This window comes from Plutella xylostella, chromosome 23, assembly GCF_932276165.1.
Source record: "Plutella xylostella chromosome 23, ilPluXylo3.1, whole genome shotgun sequence".
NCBI lineage: Eukaryota > Metazoa > Arthropoda > Insecta > Lepidoptera > Plutellidae > Plutella > Plutella xylostella.
In genome coordinates this window covers 2,703,356-2,726,739 of record NC_064003.1, presented here as the reverse complement: position 1 = coordinate 2,726,739, position 23,384 = coordinate 2,703,356, and the positions used below count along the sequence as shown (strand labels likewise).

At 38.2% G+C, this 23,384-nt stretch overlaps 2 protein-coding genes across 2 annotated transcripts; one reads left to right on the top strand and one right to left on the bottom strand.

Moving 5' to 3' along the window:
* Positions 1–652: 652 nt before the first annotated feature.
* Positions 653–22,233, top strand: LOC105384728 (transferrin). Its single transcript, XM_048629563.1, has 15 exons — positions 653–807; positions 1,359–1,461; positions 1,849–1,988; positions 7,481–7,599; positions 8,316–8,475; positions 10,909–11,066; positions 12,886–13,090; positions 14,135–14,297; positions 20,108–20,234; positions 20,536–20,720; positions 20,978–21,065; positions 21,171–21,249; positions 21,335–21,430; positions 21,572–21,834; positions 21,994–22,233. The coding sequence occupies exons 1-15, from the start codon at positions 714–716 to the stop codon at positions 22,084–22,086; spliced, it is 2,073 nt and encodes a 690-aa protein (XP_048485520.1). The 5' UTR covers positions 653–713; the 3' UTR covers positions 22,087–22,233.
* On the bottom strand, positions 22,158–23,374 carry LOC105384727 (succinate dehydrogenase cytochrome b560 subunit, mitochondrial). Its single transcript, XM_011555004.3, has 4 exons — positions 23,278–23,374; positions 23,144–23,199; positions 22,837–23,066; positions 22,158–22,596 (listed from the first exon to the last, which is right to left on the bottom strand). The coding sequence occupies exons 2-4, from the start codon at positions 23,164–23,166 to the stop codon at positions 22,310–22,312; spliced, it is 540 nt and encodes a 179-aa protein (XP_011553306.1). The 5' UTR covers positions 23,167–23,199; positions 23,278–23,374; the 3' UTR covers positions 22,158–22,309.
* Positions 23,375–23,384: the final 10 nt, after the last annotated feature.

Here is a 23,384-nt window from a genome sequence, read left to right as displayed (position 1 = left end):
TCATTTTAAATTAAAGTATAATTTACAATTTACAGTACCTATACCTTCCTATAAGGTTTATTTATGTTGTATGGGGTACCTAGTGTCTTGGGCTTGTGTTATCCAATCAAACAAAACAAGTTAAGAACGCCAAGCGAACGATGACTCCAGAATCACACGCAACTTGACCTATCTAGGTACGAGCTCGTACCTATACATTCCTACATACACCTAGGTAAGTGTTAGAGTTGACATAACTCACATTCACCTAATCATACGTTTTTTTTATGTATCAGTAGGTAGGTAAACTAGGTACCTATCAGTTTCTACGGTATCTTACCTTCCTTCTCTACTTTACAGTAAGGCAGGCCCGATAAGTGAATGTCCCTCCAGGTATAATCCTCCAAAATTTAAACTCAATAGAAACTATTTTTGATGATGCCAAAAAATTATCGTGAAATAGTCATAAATAGTCGTGTTTTCAAAAAAAATTGTCGTATCATACTTTCAGGTTTGGCAATATCGAGTACGTACCCAGTACCCACCAAATAAGAACTGATTGACCTGATGTAGTTCTTTTCTTTACCTACACGTCCGCAGTTACTAACTGTTACTAGCCAAGCCAATCTACACATCACCAGCTCTATAGTAAACATGTTAAAGATGCTATATGAATATAAAAGAACTGGTCGCGCCTACTCATTGCAGCGTGAACAGTTTGCGAGTTCAGTCGTATGGTCAATGACAAATCAGTGACCATGATAGTGAAAATAGCCATTTTGGTGATAATAGCAATAACGTTCAACGATGTGTCTGCGAAAACCTCGTGTATGTTGAGGATAAGGAAGTTTATATTTGCTTGTGTGGTTGTCTTTTGTTTTGCGAGGTCATGCAATGTTGTTGTGCCGGCCGGTGTTTTGATTGTTGGGACGATTTGTATTGTATTACGAAGTCTTCATATTTTTACCATACACAACTCACCCTATATTAACGCATGCGTTATTACCATCGCTGAATGATTTATTATCTTCTTCTTAGTACTAACTAACAACCTTTCATATAGTAGACCGTAAACAACTTACTTAACTATTAGTGTATTTGTAATAGTAGCAAAGAAGATTCCAATAAAGGATAACCATGATCAATTGATCATGGTAGAACCTTGAAGCCAATTGAGTCTCCGGAAATGTAATACCAGCAGCCCTTTCTACCATACCTGTAAGATTAACTAACTTACCTATCTAACTACCTAGCAAGCAGTAGATCATCTTCCACTGTACCCCATTCCACGATCACTTATAGGCCTCGGTATACTATACTACTAGTATAATAGTAGTATTAACACAATGTAAAGTGGTACCTACGTGTTCTATTTTTAGACAAGATCTGCGTACCGTCTCAGTTCATGAAGGCATGTGAACAAATGCTTGAAGTGGAAACGAAGAGCAAAGCGATACTGGAATGTTTGCCGGCCAGAGATCGGTAAGTCGATTATTACCTTAACTTATTGTTTCTTTTGTTTAAGTATTTGTACAAGATGCATCAGATCCAGTTATGTAGCCGCAGTGTGGTCAATGTGCGGTTAGTTCACAGATAAAATCAGTGATTTATAATTAACCACAATCATAGTTATTAATTCCATAAGGAAGAGCATTGTTTTGCGCAGGTATCAGGTACCTACATACCTATTTTACCTATCTAATATTGTAGGTAGTAGTGCACCTAAATATTTGTAAGTATAATACATAAGTAGTATAGTTTGTCACCGACACCCTAATAAAACAAGTTCATCAGCAATCGTTACCAACCCATCTAATCATCCCGTCAATTCCCGTCAAACCAACTCACCCCTCATCCCGTCACCCTCAGAGTGGAATGCCTGACCCTTGTGCAGCAGCGGCAGGCGGACCTGGTCCCAGTGGACCCTGAAGACATGTACGTGGCGAGCAAGCTGCCCAACCAAGACTTTGTGCTGTTCCAGGAGTTCCGGACTGATGAGGAGCCAGATGGTGAGAGATATAGGTTTCTTCTTCTTCTAGTGCCGTCTCCTTTATAAGTATATATCCTAATATTGTATGCAAACGCCCCTAAAGAAAAGGGATTGACTATACTCCCACTGGAATTTCAGTAATTCAGTGATGAACATTGTCACGTATCGTATCTTACCACAAATATTACATGACGACCGAATGGCGCAGTGGTTAGTGACCCTGACTACTGAGCCGAAGGTCCCGGGTTCGATTCCCGGCTGGGGCAGATATTTGTTTAAACACAGATATTTGTACTCGGGTCTTGGGTGTTGATATTTATATTAAGTATCTATCTATCTATGTATTTGTGTAGATATATCAGCTGTCCGACACCCATAACACAGGTTCTGCCTAGCTTGGGGTCGGATAGCCGTGTGTGAGATGTCCCCACATATTTATTTATTTATACTTACGGGCAATGAAAAGGTTCCACTGAGAAAAATACCAAATTACTCCCAAACGAAAAAGGCTAGCTTAATGAAGCCTTCTGAAACATTGGAAGTACATTTAACAGAACACGAAGATAATACCAACTAACAACGGTAATATTTTGTTGAAATTTTAAATTAAATGTGTGAGAAAATTGGGGTAGTTTGGTGTCGACATTTTGTGAGTGGAACTGTTTCATTGCCCGTGAGTGTACATATAATACATTTAAGGGCCCGTACAGGGTGACGTGCCGCGCCAATTTTGGGTTTTCAATGCTCTTCACACAGCACACGCAGTGACACGCACACATGTAAGTTTGCACAGTGGGTCGATAAACTTTTACTCGCCAACTTTATTGACAATTATGTTCAAGTACATTTTGGGTGATTTTAGGGTAAGTAAGTATAATTCTTACTTACACTGGTAGGCACCAGGAAAGAGTAGAAATTAATAGGGGTGCCACTTTACTCTATACTCGGAACCCGATTAGCTTTCTCAAACAAATGTGGTATTTACTTGTAGAAAGGTAACTAAAACTATTAAAGTGTAGATAATAAGTTTCGGGCATCCTCCAGCCAACTGAACCCCGACGACAAAGCAAAGTAAATACATAGTGTCGCAAAAGGGCTATACTAAGCCAAAAGGGGATGACTCAAGGGGTCATTCTGAACAACTTTTGTTCTACAAGATTTGCAAATTCGCGAAAAAAAATATTCGTTTTCCATGGTAAAAAGTCACATGTCCAACAAAGTTTCTATGAAAAAGGTTTTTTTTTGTTAATTTCCAAAACTCGTAGAGCAAAAGTTCAGAATGACCCCCTGTCTTACTCCTTTTTACCCGACTGCCGAAGGAGGAGGGTAATGTTTTTTGATTGTATGTATGTATATATGTATGTTTGTCTGTTTCTTTGTTCCCTCCTGTAGCCTAAACGGCTTGATAGATTTTGATGTATGAGGTATTGTTAGAAGCGTATTGATGGCGCGATGGCTATAGGCTATGTGACGTTCCATTAAAATGTACATAGCGCCCTCTTGAGGACATAACGTGATGATCGAAAAAATAATAATTCAACTTTGCCGTGTAAGGTATCAAATGAATGGACTTGATTTTCACATTACAAAAATATGCATATTGAAGGTATTTAAATAACAACACCAAAATTATTGAAATAAAAAATGATCATGAACTACCTACCGACGTAAAATTTCATAAAATAAAAACAACTAAAAAGTTACAAATAAAAAAATACAATTATAAAAAACTAAAAACCTGACTGTACGCTAAAAACATGAAAACGAGTCCCAATGTTAATGGAAAGTATCGCAGGCGGGGACCAACTTGACCGCCACTCAAGGCCGTTTTATAAGTAACATTAAGGTAAATGGTGAACCCTCTGCTGGTATAATTTGTTTATATACCGCTTTTTCAATACCTGTAAGTACATTTTTTGGCAGCATAATACTATTTTTACTTAATTTTAGGGTTTCGAACGTCAAAAGAAAAAAAGCAACCGTTATAGGATCTCTTTGTTGTCCGCTGTCTGACTGACTGTCTGTCACCGCCCTTTTTCTCAGAAACGGGTAAAGATATCAAGCTTATATTTCGCATAAATGGGGAGTACCCCAAAAAAAATATTATGGTACTCCCTGTCCCACACAAGTAAATTGGGGCTTATATTTTTTCCAGTTATTTTGATGTGTATCCTTTTTTTTTCTTTGTTGTTTTGTATAAGTATGTGTTTCTTTTCTTTAAATCTGTATTTTTTTTGTTTGTTGCTGTCTATGTGTCGAAAAAATGTATCTTTATCTTCAAATCACGCCATCTATCGTTTGTTTTTTTTGTGGCTACTGTCTATAGAAGAAATTCCGTCATTGACAATTTTACGTTACGAATTTATTTTTATTTATTTTATTTTTATTTTTACATTTTCGTGGAGAATCAACAGCATTTTGTTAATAAATAATTATTACTTATGAACACATAACAACTTGATGCCATTAACAGAATGAACTTAGTAAACCCAGTAAACCTAACACATCCAGAGGAAAAACAAAATCTCTTTCTCTCTCTCTGAAAAACATACTTAATAGCCCAAACTCGATGCTTTTAGCTATTAACATCTTTGAAATAAAATTGAGCCACCACCGTGTTACTGCCCTCATCAGATCCTCACGAGACCATACCTCAACCAGCACCAAGAGACTGTATTTTTGATCCCTAACCTAATGTTCGTGCGTATTGTCATCACTTAGATCCATTCGCTATATTCCTGCTCCTCATCAGACCTTTACGAGACTGTAATATCACGAGAATATTGCACACTATCTAATTTAATTTAATGTATTGAATATACTGGAAGAATTATGCTTCCTCAATTTCAAATCAAATTATGTTGGTGTCATAAAAGTTGAAAAAGTGCAATGACAACCAATGTGCAGTGATTTTGTATCTGTACACGATAAGATCGCGAGCTGTCAGTGCTGCCTAAACCGACGTGACCCTTCTTTGGAGGCCAGCGGCCAACTGAGTCAAACGTCACTTGTGTTTATGATTTTATAACACAGAAAGCCGCCATAGATATTTGTATGAAGATTTGAGGGAAAAAAATTGCTCAAGTTTGGGATTAATTTACACAAAATAAGTGTGTGTTTATTAAAAAACAAGGTATTTAGCGCCTAGTCCAAGCCTTTAACTTTATAATATGATAAAAATCATATGAAAATTCTTAATAATTACGACACAGTTGTTACAATACGGGAGTGTGATTGACTGGTTTTTCTTGATATTCTGAAATTAATTTACAGTTATCCATAGTCATTTACTTAAATTCGAATGATTCAGCACCTAGCTAGACTCTTCAACTACCTGTGTGATTTTTTTCAAGGCTGTAGAGCATCATTTACTACATAATTCTATGACAATGCCAACCCTCGATTCCCTATTGCAGACCCTTAAGTATAGCTCTACTTTACTAGGGGAGACCGGGGACAAAAGTAACAGTTTGTAGTTTCTGTCTGATTTCTCGTTATTAATAACATTTACGATAAAATAAATATAGTCATAAAAACTTTCGTTTATAGTCTACAAATATCCATTATTACTTTACTTATTACACCTCGAATTTTAGCATTTCTAAAGCCTCAAAAAAAAGGGAAATCGTTACTTTCGACCCCATGGTCAGGACGAAAGTAACAAGGCATGGGTCGAAAGTAACAACCCATAAATTGTGCCCAATGTTATAAATACGATTCAAAAGAAAGAACAAAAAAAACAATCAAATTATTTAGTTAAGAAAACTTCTTACAAAACTATCGAAACTAAAAAAAAAAATATATGACTTATTGACAAAACTAAAAAAACTTCTTAATATAAACAGTAAATGAGATCCATCATTTAAACTGACTAACTGATAAGAAGTTGTTTTATTTGTGCCATAATATACAATATTATGACACAAATATCTAATCAAAACAACAAAAAATAAAAAATTATAATTTGACATGGCAAACTTACGTAAGTAATTCGTTACTTTTGTCCTGCCGCGAGCTGTTACTTTTGTACCCATCCCCATTTTTGAAATATCAGGCGACATAACTTTAAAACAGCACGTGTTATTCGAAAACAATTTATGACATGCTACAGACCATCTTATAATGAATCAATAAACAAATAGTCATATGGTTCTTGGCATCTTAATTCTACGTAAACACTAAATGAATAAACACCCAAAAACTTACTTTTGGTGTGTAAAATCACGAAATGCTCACTAAAACAACCTTGCACCGCGGCACGGGCACGGAAAATGATATCATGCGCGGGGGGCATCGCATGCTGACTACCAGCTGTCGCTTGGGACGTTAAGGCTATTGGGGAAGTCCACAGAGTCTTTGTTACTTTCTACCCGCTGTTACTTTTGTCCCCGGTCTCCCCTATATTTAAGTTATGTTATACCTACCTACACCTGAACTACCAACTTTACTGTTCCCTTCGGGAGTTGTGAATCAAAGGAATGCGAAAAGGAGTTCCATTTTCCCGCGAAACTTAGTTATCCTACTTCTTGAAAAGCCATTTTGAATACTTTTGCAACCGTTTCTTTCAAATTTGAATACCTTTAAGGTAATTTATGGTACATTTATGGTAATTTACCGGTAAAACTACCTACTAATCTATTATCTATTAAGTAGTTACTAATGTTTGGAAACAAGTTATCGGTTTTATAAAATGACCATCAAACATAAACAGATTAAGTTTCAACCGTCAATTTTTTATTAAAGAGTGGGCAATACTAGGAGAAAGTTAAGCTAATTTTCCACTGGTAGGTACATTATTATGTTTGTCGTTATGTAAAGACTCGATTAAAATATCCTTGTAAACGACTAGATTGTAATAGCTTATTTACTTACTTCAGATAAATATATAAGTACTTAATGCAATGCCGGTACCAATCCATATTTAAATATTTCATCCCATTTCATCCCAAGCCGAGGTTATGTCAATCCGTCACGGTATGGTATGACATAATCCGGGTGCGAAGCTGAGAGGACACGCCTTGCGGTATTAACCCTTCACTGTCGTCGTGAGGAAGCTTAACCGGAGACATGTTTAGGTATTTATTTATTTATGGCCACGATTGGGTTAATTCTGCGGGCAAGTCAAGACAGAATATGAATTAAAAATATGTGTACTTAATATCCAACCAATATATGTAGAGGTACTTACATACTGGCCTTCTGATCATTGTCAGCTGAAAAGGCCGCAAAGTCATCTGAAAATATCAAGCAATACGAAATTTCATTCGGTTTATGAACCTAGGTACACCTACAAATTACTTAACAACACCAACATCAGACACACAACTTCACAAACTTAACCCTTTACTAATTATATTACTAGTAGGTACATACGTACCTGCCCAATACCACTATTATAGCTAGGTGCAAATCAAATCAAATAGATCAAAGGCAGATCCAAGTCATTTTAATTAGATCCTTGCCTTCTTGTAAATTGAAACAGGGAAATTAAAGAAAAGCAATTTGTTTCAGCGGAGTTCCGTTACGAGGCCGTCATAGTTGTTCACAAGGACCTTCCAGTTACCAACTTGGACCAGCTGAAGGGCTTGAAGTCATGCCATACTGGCATCAACAGAAATGTGGGATACAAGGTAAGGGAAAACACGCTTTAATAAAGTGGAATTGAGTGTTATTTTGGCGATGTTAAGGAAGATTTCTTGATAAACTTTTGAATAATTTCAACAAGACGGTTTTTACGGCTCTCTTCATAAGAAATTCAGAAAGTAAAGTAAGCTATTTGAATAAGCACTCATATTTTAAAAGATTTCATTAAAATCTCCCCGTTATACACCTGAAATCTACGTTTAACACGCTAAAATATAATATACATTTATATTAAATACTTAGAGAAGAACCATCTCAAGGAAATATACCATTCAGTAGACTAATTGGAATGCTATGCTACGTTTAGTCCTTGAATTAGCTCATTGTAATTCTAGACACTAGGTATAAAGCAAAACACTATATTTTATTGAATCTATCTATCTGCCAACGAAAGCCACCTGTCTAAACTATTAGTAGTCCGTGGTTTAGCATCGAAGTTCTAATGTTATTTGGCGCCCTATTCAAAAAACATAATATTTTTATACTTATTGATAAAATTTGAAAATTGGTACTAGTTTATCTGTATTTATTATTAAAAACGTACAAATATCTCTTCTGAATTGGTACATCAATACCCATTCACATAATTAATTAGGTACAATAACCATTAATAATAAATAGTGACTCCCTTATTTACCTTTACCATATTGTAATGTATATAAGTATGCATAATATAAATAACTAATCAATTCTCCATCTCCAGATACCTCTAACGATGCTGATGAAGCGCTCCGTGTTCCCCGCGATGACAGACCGCAGCATCTCTCCTAAAGAGAACGAGCTGAAGGCTCTCTCGACGTTCTTCGGCAAGTCCTGCATCGTCGGCCAGTGGTCGCCTGACCCGAAGACCAACACTTTCTGGAGTGAGTTGTTTATAGTCTCTCTCTCTCTCTCAGCCTTCCGTAGTCCACTGTTGGACATAGGCCTCTCCTAACGATCGCCACCCCAAACGGTCACCCGCCATCTGCATCCAGCGGCTTCCCGCTACCTTCCGCAGATCATCAGACCAACGGGTTGGGGGGCGACCGACACGCCGTTTGCCGACACGGGGTCTCTGTTTATAGTATGAGAAGAGAAATTAGAGGCAATTTACAGTTGTTTCAGACTTTGGAAAAGGAACCTGAATTAATAACTATGTATGTTTAGGTGAAATCAATCTGCTTAGCTAGTGTTTTATTGGATGGTTCCTTTTTTAACAACCTACTACACGACTAGGTATAATTTATTATGTAGTAGTAGTTACCTGCAAAGAATAGGATATATTTCCGTTGCATTAGAAATTTCCTTACGTATCAAAGACTATTAATTTATGCAAAATTTAGAAACTTCTTCGTAACAGCTTCTAGTCCATTTCTAAGTCAAACTAATTAAATTGGAAACTTTAATCCACTCAGAGCTTTTATGTAGCAATTAAACCATTATTGAAGTCGTAACTACAGTTAGACCGCCAATTTCAATCTAGATGGCCTAGGGAGAGCCTAAAAGCTAAGTGACGGCGAAATTATGGTCTAAGGTCTGCATGTAATGGGCCATTCCATTATTAACAGACATTGAAAGGACTTTTCGTTCCAACAAATTGGGGAAACTATTAACTACCTACTAGATTAAATACGGTCAGTTTACCATTATTTGCGATGATTTAAAGTAAAAACTACAAAACATTAGTACATTATATGAAGTATAACGGATTTATGTAGAAAATATTGTAAAAGGAAGGATTGATCAAGTCTTTTAGCTATTAATTGGATAAGCCTATGTCCTACCCAAGTAACATTTTTGGTTTTAGAAAGGTTTTGAAAAGGTTCTAGAACCTTTGTATGGAAATCAACTCGTGAGACTTAGAAGTCTCGATAACTTTATATTAACCTCATATTAACCTCCTGAGTGCAAAAAGGGCCCACGTTTTAGAACCTTTCTGAGAGCTACAGCAAAACCTATAGCTCAAACCCAGAACCTTTTGAACTACTTACACAGAACCTAAATACAACCTGCACAACCTTAATTTAACGTTAACATAACCTTGGAAGACAGCTTTTAAGTTCTAAATTAGTCCTGGATGTAACTCTTCTATAACTTGAAACATATTTGATGGATATTTGTAATGCCTTTCCAGGACTCTCGGGTTTTAAAATGTTTCTGTGTAAGATTTTATAATAATTATAATAAATGGCGCCATTACCTGACACTTTCCAAGATTCAAAATGGCTAACTTGTAAGTGTTGTATTAATACAAAATATAGTAAGTAGTTAGGCTGAAGTCAGGAAATATGAAAAACTTTACGACTAGCACTTTATCGTGGTACTTTTGAATAATAGTTCTGTATACGTGACGGGCCTTTTGTAAATAATAAATTTGAAGATATTTTAATTTAAAAAAATAGAAAAAAAATTATGTTTGGTGTAAAGTTATATTAGAAATAAAAGTACTGTCTATATAAAAAAACATATATTTGAATAGTATAGCATACGCTACTGAATTTTCCCCTACTTAATTAAAATGTATCTTTTTGCCAAGTTTTTTTTTTATTTCAGTGAAAAAATATGGCGGCCGTTAGGAAATTACTAAAAAGCATTAAACATATTTTGAGGATGCCTCTAAAGCTTTAAAATATTCTTGAAAGACTTAAATCATGCGTTTAGCTCATAGCCAGTGCTTAATGCTTTTGGTTTTCACCAAGTAGTCCTAATTTGTTTGCCTAGACAACTCTCATCAGCCTAAAGGTTTAAGATAGGTTTTAAAAATTACTTCTAAGTGATTTCAACATTCCATAACTTTATGGTTGTATTGAGGTTAAAAATTTAACCTTAAGCTCTCACTTTAGCATAAATGCTAGCTTTTCTAGAACCTTATCAGGAGTCTACGACAACTATAAGATCCTAGAACTATATGCTCTTGAAATACAAGTTAAAATAACGTTAATTTAAACTCTTATTAGCAGCTCCAAGGTTGTATTAATAAACAATTGGTTTTAGGACTTATTAATCATTCTCAAGTACTCAATATGACCAGATAGCAAAGCATTAACCTTTTCACAACCCTTATAAAACCTAAAGGCATTTCTTACAACCTAAGCTCGAATGAAATGTTACTTGGGTAGCCTAGCCTATGTAAGCAGTGGACAATTGTAGTGTAGACTGCTAATGATTATAATTATTATTCTCCCTCACAACAATGGCCGTTTTGGATTGACAGATTTTAAATTTATCCGTCCGCTTCCCTTACAAGTAAATTAACCCTTCATTCCTAGACCACCACTTCGCCACTTTTAACCAACTATCTCATCATTTCCCCACAGAGTCCCAATACAGCAAGCTATGCTCCATGTGCGAGGACCCCGCCAAGTGCGACTACCCCGACAACTACAGCGGCTACGAGGGAGCGCTGCGCTGCCTGGCGCACAACGGCGGCGACGTGGCCTTCACTAAGGTCATCTATGTGCGGAAGTTCTTTGGGGTAAGTGCCAACCTTAGAGCTATGCACGGAAGTAGCCTCCTCGAATGAAGGAACTAACTTAAGCTGTGGCTTATAACTCTTATAAGTTCGGCGTAACTGTATTTTGACCATTGACGCTAATCTGTAGGCTAGCACGGGGCACAATAAGGACGCGACAAAAGTTCTCCATCACGCTCGCTCTTGCGCAATAAAAACTTTTGTAACGTCTTAAATGCGCACCGTCCTAGCTCTTCTGGTTAGCCAATCCTTTTGCCACGGGGACAAACCCTATCTATTTTGCTTTGTCACCGTGTGGACCCTGCCAAGTGCGACTACCCCGACAACTACAGCGGCTACGAGGGCGCGCTGCGCTGCCTGGCGCACAACGGCGGCGACGTGGCCTTCACTAAGGTCATCTATGTCAGGAAGTTCTTTGGGGTAAGTATTGTAACTTGAAGGTGGCAACTCTTGAGACTCTTCGAGTGAAGGAACTAACCTAAGCTGTGTCTTACGACTCTTATAAAGAGCTGTGCACGGAAGTAGCCGCTTCGAGTGAAGGGACTAACCTAAGCTCTGGATAATAAGTTCGGCGCTCCCTAGGCGTTATAACTGTATTTTGACCACTGACTCTAATCTGTAGGGCTAGCACGGGGCACAATTAAGACGTGACAAAAGTTCTCCATCGCGCTGGCTCTTGCGCAATAAAAACTTTTGTCACGTCTTAAATGCGCACCGTGCTAGCTCTTCTGGTTGCCCAATCTTTTTAACGCGGTGGCAAACACCTAGCTATTTTGCTTTGTCACCGTGTTGACCCGTCCAAGTGCGACTACCCGGACAACTACAGCGGCTACGAGGGCGCGCTGCGCTGCCTGGCTCACAACGGCGGCGACGTGGCCTTCACTAAGGTCATCTATGTCAGGAAGTTCTTTGGGGTAAGTGTTGGAGCAAAAGTATCTGTCTATTCTTAGCGTGTCGGTGAAAAATATTAGTGCAGGGGTTTTTCACCGTGGTGACCGGATTAGTTAGTCAGATAATATGAGTTGCCAGTTTCTAGACTGCCACTCCCAGGATGCGCCGGATAAGGTTGTTAGAGAAACAGATTCGATAGCTGAAAATTTAGGTTCTACAAAGGTGTGCTTGATTTCGTTCCACTTTTGTCTACGGTTAAAAACGTATTGTTATCTGAAATGAATTAATTTATAATTCAGTTACATAATGATTACGGACTTGACTGCAAAAGGCTGTTGAAAAACATCAGCGGCCTGTGAAACTCGTTAGACGCGCAAACTTGGCTAACGAAAAATTATTCACTAAATTGATTAAAAACTTCCAAATTCAGTCTTCAGCGAAATAGAAAATTGTTTTGAAATTCTCCGACACTTTTATCCAATTTGTCGGGCGTCGCGTCTGGGAACTTTATTGTCGCGAAATAAGAAAATAAAATTTGGCATTGTGTTAATATTTAATAAATCAAATTTGTACGTACCTATTCCTCAATTCTCTTCAACTTTTAATTTGTTGTTGCCGTAGCGGCGGCGGGGCGGCGGGTAGCTTAAAAGTTGTTTTTCGGCTTTGGAAAAATATCTTCTTAGCGTGTCGGGTACAAACACTAAAACTATGAAATAGGCTATGTTACTATAGTACAATTACTTAAATCGACCTAAGTGATATCGCTCGGCAGCGATATGCGAATTATGCGATCACGCGATCAGCTACATGTATGCCTTGCCAAATTATTATTTGGCTGTATCTCCTGCATATCGCGCCCCCATCACTTACCTATTTAGATCTCAAACGCAACATAACCTAACCTTCTTTATTCACTACCATATTCCTCCAGCTCCCAGTAGGCACGACCCCGGCAACTCCTTCTTCTGAGAACCCGGACAACTTCGCCTACCTCTGCGCGGACGGGTCCAAGGTCCCCATCAGAGGGAAGGCATGTTCTTGGGCAGCGCGGCCGTGGCAGGGCTTGTTGGGGCACCAGGACGTGCTGGCTAAACTGTCGCCTTTGCGGGAGAAGATTAAGCAGCTGTCTAGAGCTGGTAAGTGGGTTTATATAGGGTGTTGAAAAAGGTGTAGTATGCCGTGGTAATAGTTACTTTCGGCGTACTACACCACTTGTGCAAGACGCTGTAGGTGAAGTTTATGAATAGCACGGAAAGATATTGACACGGTTTTACTACAAAAACAACAAGATAAATGTAAAATATCTTTGAAAATTCCATGTCAAACTCGCTTTATTCATGCTCTACAAATATTATAATTACCAAAAACTATAGTAAGTACTTACAGTTTTTGGTAATTATAATATTTGAAATTTAACAAAGGCCGAAAAAGTCATTTAGTCCAGTCAAGGAATGAGGTGTAGAGTGCGTGAGCAGGTAACTCAGCGATTCCTTCAGAAACTTGTTCAGGGGGCTTAGGTTGTTAACATACCAAAAGTCCTGACTCCTAGGTGATGAGCGGGGGGGAGGAGGGGGGGATAAAGATACGAATTTTTGGTTTTTTGCTTATATCTCAAAAACGGTGCATCGGAGACAAATATTACAAGTACTAAAATGGAGGTCTTAAAATTATCTAAAACTTTTATATCATATGTTTTTTTCTAATTACTAACCGTTTTAGAGCTATTACCCTCGGAAAAAATTGAAATTTACAAGAAAAAGTATTCATGTCAAAAAATTCATAAACATTGCATCATATTGTATTAGAAAAAAACACATGATATAAAAGTTTTAGATAATTTTAAGACCTCCATTTTAGTACTTTGTAATATTTGTCTCCGATGCACCTTTTTCGAGATATAAGCTAAAAACCAAAAATTCGTACCTTTATCCCCCCCTCCTCCCCCCGCTCATCACCTAGGAGTCAGGACTTTTGGTATGTTAACAACCTAAGCCCCCTGAACAAGTTTCTGAAGGAATCGCTTAGTTACCTGCTCACGCACTCTACACCTAATTTTGAGTCATTTATTGACTGGACTAATTGTCCCATTGTACGTCTACATAACAGGAAAATACTAGCAGTGATACATAAAATTGGTATTACAAACCTCATCAATCATTCAAACTCCTCACTGCCAACAGGAGCAGAATCCAAGCCCGATTGGTTCACCAACGTTCTAGGCCTTTCTGAGAAGATTCACCTGGTGGCTGACAACATTCCCATACGCCCCGTCGACTATCTGCAGAAGGCCAACTACACGGAGGTCATCGAGAGAGGACACGGCCCGCCTGAACCTGTTGTGAGGTAAGTTAATGATGAAAAGAATATTCTTGATAGTTCAAAGGACAACTAATTGAACTGATTTTAAACAACAAAATATCGGCACAGCGTACCTATGATTTTCGATTCAGTTAATCTGTTTCTTAGCTACGAACAAAATATAAGTAGCATATATTAGGTATTGCGAATAAACCTACCCCATTGAGACTCTGATATGGGCCAGGTTCCTTTACTTTAGTTTACTATACCTATACACAGTTACACAGCATATTATTTACTCCCATACACATGTCAGACGTATATAAGCGGTCTACCTCTTACGAGCGAGCTTAAAAATATTAAAATATACTTACTTACCTCTGAATTTTCAGACGGTTTTATGTTTATGCACTACCCATGTGCTGCATTTCTCATATTTTGAGAGTTTTATTTACGTTCTAGTTCATGACTGGAACTATTGAAATGAGTCTTGTTTTCATACGCCAAACATGCCACAAATAATTTGCCTGTGGAACTGGATTTTGATTAGGTAATCCGCTAATATGAATGTTCATTTTCAGCGGGTTTATCCATCATTTACTAAATTGCTTTCACGCTAATCTACATGAGTACTACTAATATACATATTGCATACGTATACAATAATATTATGGTATGAAGAGGCAGGTTACGTACCTACGTTGAAAAATAAAATATTTCCATCTAAAGTGCAATCGTAATGTTGCGATATTTCAGTAATACCTCGTCAATACTTACATAAATATGTGTCAGTCTACGAAAATATGCAAGTAGTTGTTCTTTCCCTCAATACATACATTATATTCAGGTAATAAAATAAATACTTGACCGAATAAACATTATCACAAGAATTCATAGCTCATTCTAGGAACAAAGAAAACTAATTATACCGTTTATTGCGAGTGCCGCGACAAAGCAAATAGTTATTAACTATTTAGCAGAGGGGAGCCGAATATTTCAGGATAAGGAAATAGGTACACGAATAACAAATTTGTTGACACGTGTACGAATAGTTCTTAGTAATTAAATTACCAAGTTAATGTAAGTGCTTTTATTCTAACAAATAAACCAGTCAACTTTTGTACAGAAATCAGATTTTTATAAAAGTAGCTCTCACTCAATCAAATTAAACATATCGTTTATACTTTATATTAATGTAGTTTATACATATCTCTTATTTTCACACGCTACCCTTTTTCATTATTTCTATGTCCTTTCAATTTGGTTGTCTCGAAGAGATTACTTTTAGTAATAAGGCCGCCGATTGTGCTATTTATTTTCTTTCATGTTTGTAATACTGTTTCTTTTTGTGTGCAATAAAGAGTATTTTATCTTTTATCTTTTATCTTTAAACGCACTTAAATTGGACCAACAGTATCGGCACTAGTATTCCACAGACAGATAAAAGTGGGCACTTGAAACATATTTAAGGCCCATTTAACAATTTTTAAAATAAGTAGGTAATTTACCACAAAAATGATCCTACCTAAGTACCTATACAAAGTGGTATAAAAGCGAAAATAATCTAGGTACCTAATTACCTATACAAAGTGTTTTATAAGCGTGATAATTTTTATTAAGTACATAATTTATGAAAATGAAAATTTCAGTAACTTCCGCACAATAAAATTTCATGACAACATCCAGATGAGGATTTAATGGAGCTTTTACTAAATTAGAGCTTCGAGGGGAGGATTCACGCAATATTAGGGACCAACTTTTGTTAATTGGATGATGTGGATGGCACGGGATTTCCTTGTTTATGTCTCCTGCGGTACCTACTTTAAGCGACCTATTATAGGAAGTGAAAATGAACGAAGTATAGCTGATACTTATGTGATAAATTTAAGCAGACACAACGCTAAAGGCTTCTGCTTTAATTACGTCCTTTTAAACTCTTAAGACTATCACAAGACAGTTTTGAATTCTATCATTGATATAGTCGAAAGTAGCTAAAAATCCCCGTAATTCAGAACAATAACTTATATATCATCTTATGCGGAAAGAATGCAACATAATAATATTATAATATACGTATCCATATGCCTCCCAAGTAACTTAACACACCTTTCTCACCTGGCTGTCTTGGATTAATGGGTAATATATTTTTTCAATTTTCATAATATTCACCGTTTTCACACGGTTTTATTGTAGGTCACCTACAGTCACCTACGGCCAATTCGGTCAGACCCAGCATTAAATAAAAAATATTTTATGAAAGTGAGGATGACATTAATTATGCTATAATTTTCATCAAGCGCCTGAAATTTTGAACGTGCGGTTACGACCCTAATTACAATTCCATATTCTCTTTGTACATAAATCAAACGTAGGTATTTGCCGTTGTAATATCTGATCCAATATGGTGACCTTTTGAGTGCTTTAATTAATTTCGAAGGTTCGAGATGGTGAATTCCGGAGAAATAATAAATTTTGGCAAGATGATGAAGAGGTTTCTGAAATCATAAACTTGTCTAAACTCCACCTAAGTAGATAGGGACGTTTCACAAGCGCCATTATGGTAGCACTGCCTAGATTAAATACTCCACAACTTCAATTAAATTACCAATTTTGATAAAACAGGTACCTAGCAATAAAAGCTGTTTATTGCGACAGTTTTAACTGAAAACCATAAAACTTCAACCACTATGCTCTTCGGTCAGACAACAGTAAGCCATTAAAAAATCACGCAGCCACTTTAGCAAAAGCAAAGAGAATATTTAAAATCCTTTGAAGTTTATGTTATTCATATCACGTTTCAAATTCCAAACAGACTGTACCATAATATTAACATTTTTATACTGCATTCACAAACATCCCCGCAATTCAAGATGAGATATTCTCTTGCATGCTCTGTGAGGTCCGCATTTTATACCAGAGCAAAGTTTAAAGATACAGAAGACTTTTTGATAAGCTTTCACACAGCATGCAGGGCGAAACAAAAATATATTAGCTACATAAACAACGAAACGATTCTCATATTTATAAAAATATAGTTAGCTTTGGATTTCATACGTCTACAAAACCCAACGCATTCTCTTTCAAACGCAAGTGCAAAAAACAGCTAATATTTTTATTTTTTGCTTGTCAACAACTCACACAAACAGCCTACATTAACAAATCTCTTAGTCCTAGCACGTCCGTGGAAACAGAGAAGCTCAAGGCCGAACCAGGGGCGTATTTACCCTAGGGCTAAAAGGGCTACAGCCCGGGGCGGCAGGCGGCGAAGGGCGGCCCAGGGGCGGCCGGCAGGCCGCCCTTGGACTTTAGGTTGGGGGATTAAAAAAGTACACATCAATATTTTAGGACGTAAGCCTAGAACGGCCCTGAGCTATCTTTCCAAATGTTAATTTCATGTCTTAAGAAATATGATTTAAAGTATGAAAGCCGCCTTCGTTTTTTTCTGAACCGGTTGAACAGTCTAATTTTTTTCCGCCTTGGTAGGTATTTTCATGAAGGAAATCCATTTTTTTTTTTGCCTGACTCAGTCGCCCGCCCTGCACAAGTTTATTTCTAAACGTTCTAAATGTACTCGTCTATCCAGAAAAATCTTTATTTTTCTTCGGAAGATATCATTATGTATGCAAATCTATCACCACAATGTTCCTATACACATAATATGTAGGTCGGTAGGTACTCTACACTTCTTCTTCTTTCGTGTCAGTGAACATGCGAATTTTTTAATTTGTCCAGACCAAAACGAAGCAACTTTGATACCATTCTGGTTGGCCTGGAGTAAGTCTTCCCGAGTGCAGGTGGAAGGGCACAGGGGGCAGGAGAGTACATGCTCCATAGTCAGGGGGGCGGTACCACAGTCGCTTAGGTAGGTTTAGGTACCAACGGTATAGCCCCACTTGCAAAGATTGTCCTTGCAGCAGCCTGCCTCTCCTCGCAACCGATTTAGAGTCTTCCAAATGCGCCAGGGGAGACTGATACCGGGAGCAAGTTTTTCCTCAAGAGATAGGAAAGGATCCTGGGGCTGCTTTTCCTACCAGAGCCTTAGCCTTGCGTTTTGAGGGTTTTCTCACTATTTAGAAACGCTTTGCGGCTCTTAAGGCGGGAAGGTGCGGCAGTATGTGAGTAAAGTGGATTTCTGGAGTCGCATTCTTATTTGCCTTTCTCAACAGAACATGCCACTTTTCGCCGTATGCTAGGGGGTGCTATCCCAGCCAGAGAGTAGACCTTGTAGAGCGGTGTCGGTTTGAGGTATCCCGTTACTATACGAACTGTGTTGTTAAGAGCAAAATCGACTTCTCTAGCATGCGCGGACCTTGTCCATATCATCATCAGCCAATAATCATCCACTGCTGGACATATGTAGGCCTCTCCCAAGGAGCGCCATAACACTCGGTCCTCGGCCTTCCTCATCCAACCACTACTGGCTACCCGCCTAAGGTCGTCAGTCCAGCGGGCAGGAGGGCGTCCCACGCTGCGTTTACCTGTTCGTGGTCTCCACTCGAGAACTCGTCTACCCCAACGGTTATCGGTTCTTCGGCAGATATGACCAGCCCACTAACACTTCAGCTTGCATATTTTGACAGCTATGTCGGTAACCTTAGTCCTCTGACGGATAACCTCATTTCTGATACGATCCATCAGAGAAACCCCAAGCATAGCTCTCTCCATAGCATGCTGAGCGACTTTAAATCAGTGGACCAGTCCTACCGTCAGTTTCCACGTCTCTGCACCATACGTCATCACTGGCTGTGGCAGGACACACTGGTTGAAGACTTTTGTCTTCTGGCTCTGAGGAATGGGAATCTTGCCCATATGGGGCAGGCAAATTCGGCTGAGAAGCAGAGTGCTAAGCTACTTGTTCGTAGAACTTGCGGAGAGGCGTCCCAGTTAGTAGAAGAAAGCCGTCGCAGAAGTTTGTTTCAGGAGCTGACTTTCTTCTTGGTGTTTTGGCAGTGGGTTTTGTACGTGAGGGATCCAGGGTCACTCCGAGGTATTTTGGTGACGAGCAGTGCTGGATTTTTTAAGTATGAAAGCCGGCCTTTGTTTTTTTTGAACCGGTGGAATAGTCTATTTTTTTCCGCCTCTGTATTTATTAAGGAAATCTAAAGAAAAAAAATTGCCTCACTCAGTCGCCAAAAATTATTTCTAAACGTTCTAAAATGTACTCGTCTATCCAGAAAAATATATTTTTTTGTTCGGAAGATATCATTACCACAATGTTCTTATACATATGTAGGTCGATAGGTACTATACAGTACTATACACTGACTGCTCTTTTTATTTTCTTTCATTCCTTGATGGGGCGGAAAACTACAGGAGCCCAGGGCGCGCAATCTTTAAATACGCCCCTGGGCCGAACACTGCATGATAGATGATAGGCGGACGCGGGAGCGGAAAAGCTCAAACATGTCTATAAACAGTACCTGGATAGATACGGAAGAAAATATTACTGATTCAACTCTCCCATAATCCTTCGGGTGTTTGTGACGGGAGAGAGAAATGACTGGAAAGAACTAGGCTGACAGAATCGACTATTTGCATTCAGGTCCGATATCATGGATCCTCCATGCACTGTTCGGACTGACATAAGATGATCAGCTATTTATGAAACTCCTTCCTTAGGAAGCCTTTCCTATTTCGTGCCTGGATAATGGGTACCTGTCGGAAAAAATACGCTGTCTAAAACATAATTACAGAGAGCGGTAGCTAATTTTTATGCCACAGGTAGCCATTATCCAGACATTGTGAAACAGGTCCTAAAAATCCAGTAATAGCACTGTACTACGAAAATTCCATCGCGCTTCTAACGTCCGAAACCGTGTCAACAAACGTATCCCTCATTACGCATTCCGTTTCAGGCTGTGTGTGACGAGCTCGGTGGCGCTGGCGAAATGCCGCGCCATGTCCGTGTTCGCCTTCAGTCGAGACATCCGCCCCCGGCTGGACTGTGTGCAAGAGGCTTCGGAAAGCGACTGCTTGAAAAGCGTAAGTTTCAACTTCAAAAAGGTCAACCAGGAAAAGGAAATTAATGAACAGAAAGAACAAAAAAGGGGGATGACGGGATGAGGCTGAAAAAAACTATCTGTAGGTGCTAATTAGTCCTCAAAAGTAAGAAAGTCAAAATATTTATAGCTGCTTACAATATAATGTAGATAGATAGGTGCGTAGGTAACATTCTATCAGGGCTTTAGTCTATGATGGTCTACGTTACTATTGTGGTTCAATCAATTTTGTCAATACATCCATTAACCAACCTGAACGCACCCTTCCTCATCATTCTCATCAGGTCCAAGACAACGGCTCAGACCTGGCGTCAGTGGACGACATGCGGGTAGCGTCGGCATCCAACAAGTACAACCTACATCCAGTATTCCACGAAGTATACGGAGTCAGCAAGACTCCTAACTACGCAGTAGCTGTGGTGAAGAAGAATACTCAGTATGCTAAGATTGAAGATTTGAGAGGGAAACGGTAAGAAGCTATCGCATTCTTTTGTAGAAGGTTTCTGTTAAGGTTTTTATAGTATAATGGCAAAAGATGTAAAGTAAGTGCGAAAGGTTATGGTCTGAGCGGAGTAAGATCCAGGGTAGGGTAGTGCACGCACTCAGTACCTCATTAAGAATAGGAATAAAGAGTGGATGATGATCAATTATAAAAGAAAGAAAGTCAAGAATAAATCAGTCTGGATCTCTCTAACCCAAATATATAATTTATATATTTTTTTCCAGTTCCTGCCACAATCCCTATGGAAGCTTCAGTGGCTTTGATGCCCCTCTGTACTACCTTATCAATAAGAAAGTCATTAGCACTGAACAGGTAAATAAAGAAATACGTGTGTCACCTAACTGAAATTTAAAATAAGACATAGGCTCATACTTCATACTTCTACTTATGTTCATGTATAAATAATATTTATTCCAGTGCCTGAAAAAGCTTGGAGAATTTTTCGCAGCTGGATCATGCTTACCTGGAGTAGCCAAATTAGAGAACAACCCTACAGGTACACAAATTCAGCATGAAATATTTAAAATTGCTCTGTATGTACTATGTATTTGTATTTAAAAAATCCCCTCACATTCTTTCAGGTGATAACGTAGATAATCTGAAGAAGCAATGTTCTGGAGACAACAGCCCAATAAAATGCTTACAAGAAGACAAAGGAGACATAGCATTTGTGTCAAGTAAGGATACTTTTCATTTCAGAAGAAAATAATAATATCATCAATAGGACCTACATAGACTGAGAGACAGTTAGAATGGGATAGAAATTGATGATGAACATAAATTAGTGCACATATTAAAAAAATATATACCTTTTTCAGGTGCGGACCTTCAAAACCTGGATGTCTCTCAATATGAGCTACTCTGCCTAAACCGAGAGAATGGTGGCCGAGACTCACTAACCAACTATGTCACATGCAACATTGCCATGGCCCCGTCCCGAACCTGGCTCTCAGCTAAAGACTTCCTCTCTGACGTGTCCATAGCACACACTCCGCTGAGCTTAGCACAACTACTGGATACCAGAAAGGATCTGTTTAACATTTACGGAGAGTTTTTGAAGAATAATAATGTTATTTTTAATGTAAGTTGAATTATCTTGGTATTTAGTTGAATGCACCTTAGCCTTACATGAGAAAAATAAGTAGTTTGTGCAAAATTATTAAATATTTTCTGGTTTATGTAAGAACCAGGCTAAACAATAATAGGGATTTAATTATCTCATTACTTTTACTAATTTCAGAATGCTGCCACTGGACTGGCCACAACCGAAAAGATGGATTTTGAAAAGTTTAAGGCAATCCATGACGTTATCTCATCTTGTGGTGTTGCATAAACATACATACTAGGTTAATAATTGTATAACTAATTATATTATAGACTACAGATAACATGAAAACTACAGTATAAGTCTGATTTGTATCATGAATTTTATTAAATTAACATTTACATGATTATAAATAAATATAATACCCAAAATGAACGATGGTTTTTATGGTAATATACATTTGTACCTTATGTATGTGTGTGGAAATAAAATTAGTCTAAAATATTTCACCTTATAAAGCTGCAAGGGCGATTGTGACTGCGAGTGATCCGGCAAGCATGGCGTAGCCTGTTGCGTAAACTTCCTTGATTGTGAGACCTTTGCCTGTGTCCCAGTACAGATGCCTGATTCCGTTGACTAAGTGGTAGCTGAAGGGTGCCGCAATGATGGCCTTCGCCAGGAAGATGGAGGCGGGTGACAGGTTGAGGCCTTCGATCATGGTGATGTAGTGGGACACATCGTGAGGCAGCACCAATGCTCCAGCACCGAGCACAGTGAAGTATCCAGATAGCATCATTCCTGCAAAAGGTATTGGAAGTTGAAATTCTACACCTAAATTAAGTCAAAAGTTATAATATTTAATATACAAATTTAAATAATTGAGTTGCTTTGCATTCATGTTTAATTCCAAAACCGGATTAGCTAATAACTTTATAATTATGACAGTATATAAACAACCAATTTTAGTTAGCTGGAAAGAATCTTAGTTACCTGGAAATAATGAATGCCAATACATATACAATAACAAACAACACTGACCTGCAATACGATGCGTGATTGACAGCATGCTGGTGAGCTGGGGCTGGTAGATGGTGAGGTGAGGAGACATCGGCCGGCTGAGGCGAGCGTTTCTCTCATCATGATGCTCCAGCTTTGGAGCCTCAAAAGATTTAAACGTGATCTTGGGAGCGGCAGCCGACGCGTAGGTAGCCTTGCTCAGCAGAGTAGGAAACCTACTTAATGTGCTAAGCATTTGCTTGTTGCCCAACCTGAAACAGAAAATTTGTTTAGAGCCAAATACAACCTAAACCTAACCCTATTACATAATATTTTACAACAAATTTACCTGCCACAACAGTAGAATGCCATGATGATAACGGGTTTAAATTTCGTCGTAGCCTTCTGAAAACAGTAATAATCAGTTATCTTTGCAGTTCTCAGGTTTAATTCAAAGTTATTTTAGATTTTTATTTTGCTTACCACTGAGTCTGACGTGACGAACGAACTGTCATTCTGTCATTGTGACTTTTTGCCACCCGAAATTTAGGGAAACATTCCATTTCGGACTCTGAATAAGAAAATATATT

Bases quoted from the DNA above. Each gene is read 5' to 3' on its own strand.
- LOC105384727 (XM_011555004.3), bottom strand. From the start codon at position 23,166: ATGGCATTCTACTGTTGTGGCAG. The intron at 23,067-23,143 runs GTAAATTTGTTG...TTTCTGTTTCAG, and splicing joins GCATTCTACTGTTGTGGCAG to GTTGGGCAACAAGCAAATGC. The intron at 22,597-22,836 runs GTCAGTGTTGTT...TACCTTTTGCAG, and splicing joins AATCACGCATCGTATTGCAG to GAATGATGCTATCTGGATAC.
- LOC105384728 (XM_048629563.1), top strand. From the start codon at position 714: ATGGTCAATGACAAATCAGTGACCATGATAGTGAAAATAGCCATTTTG. The intron at 14,298-20,107 runs GTAAGTTAATGA...ATTCCGTTTCAG, and splicing joins CCGCCTGAACCTGTTGTGAG to GCTGTGTGTGACGAGCTCGG. The intron at 21,250-21,334 runs GTACACAAATTC...ACATTCTTTCAG, and splicing joins ATTAGAGAACAACCCTACAG to GTGATAACGTAGATAATCTG.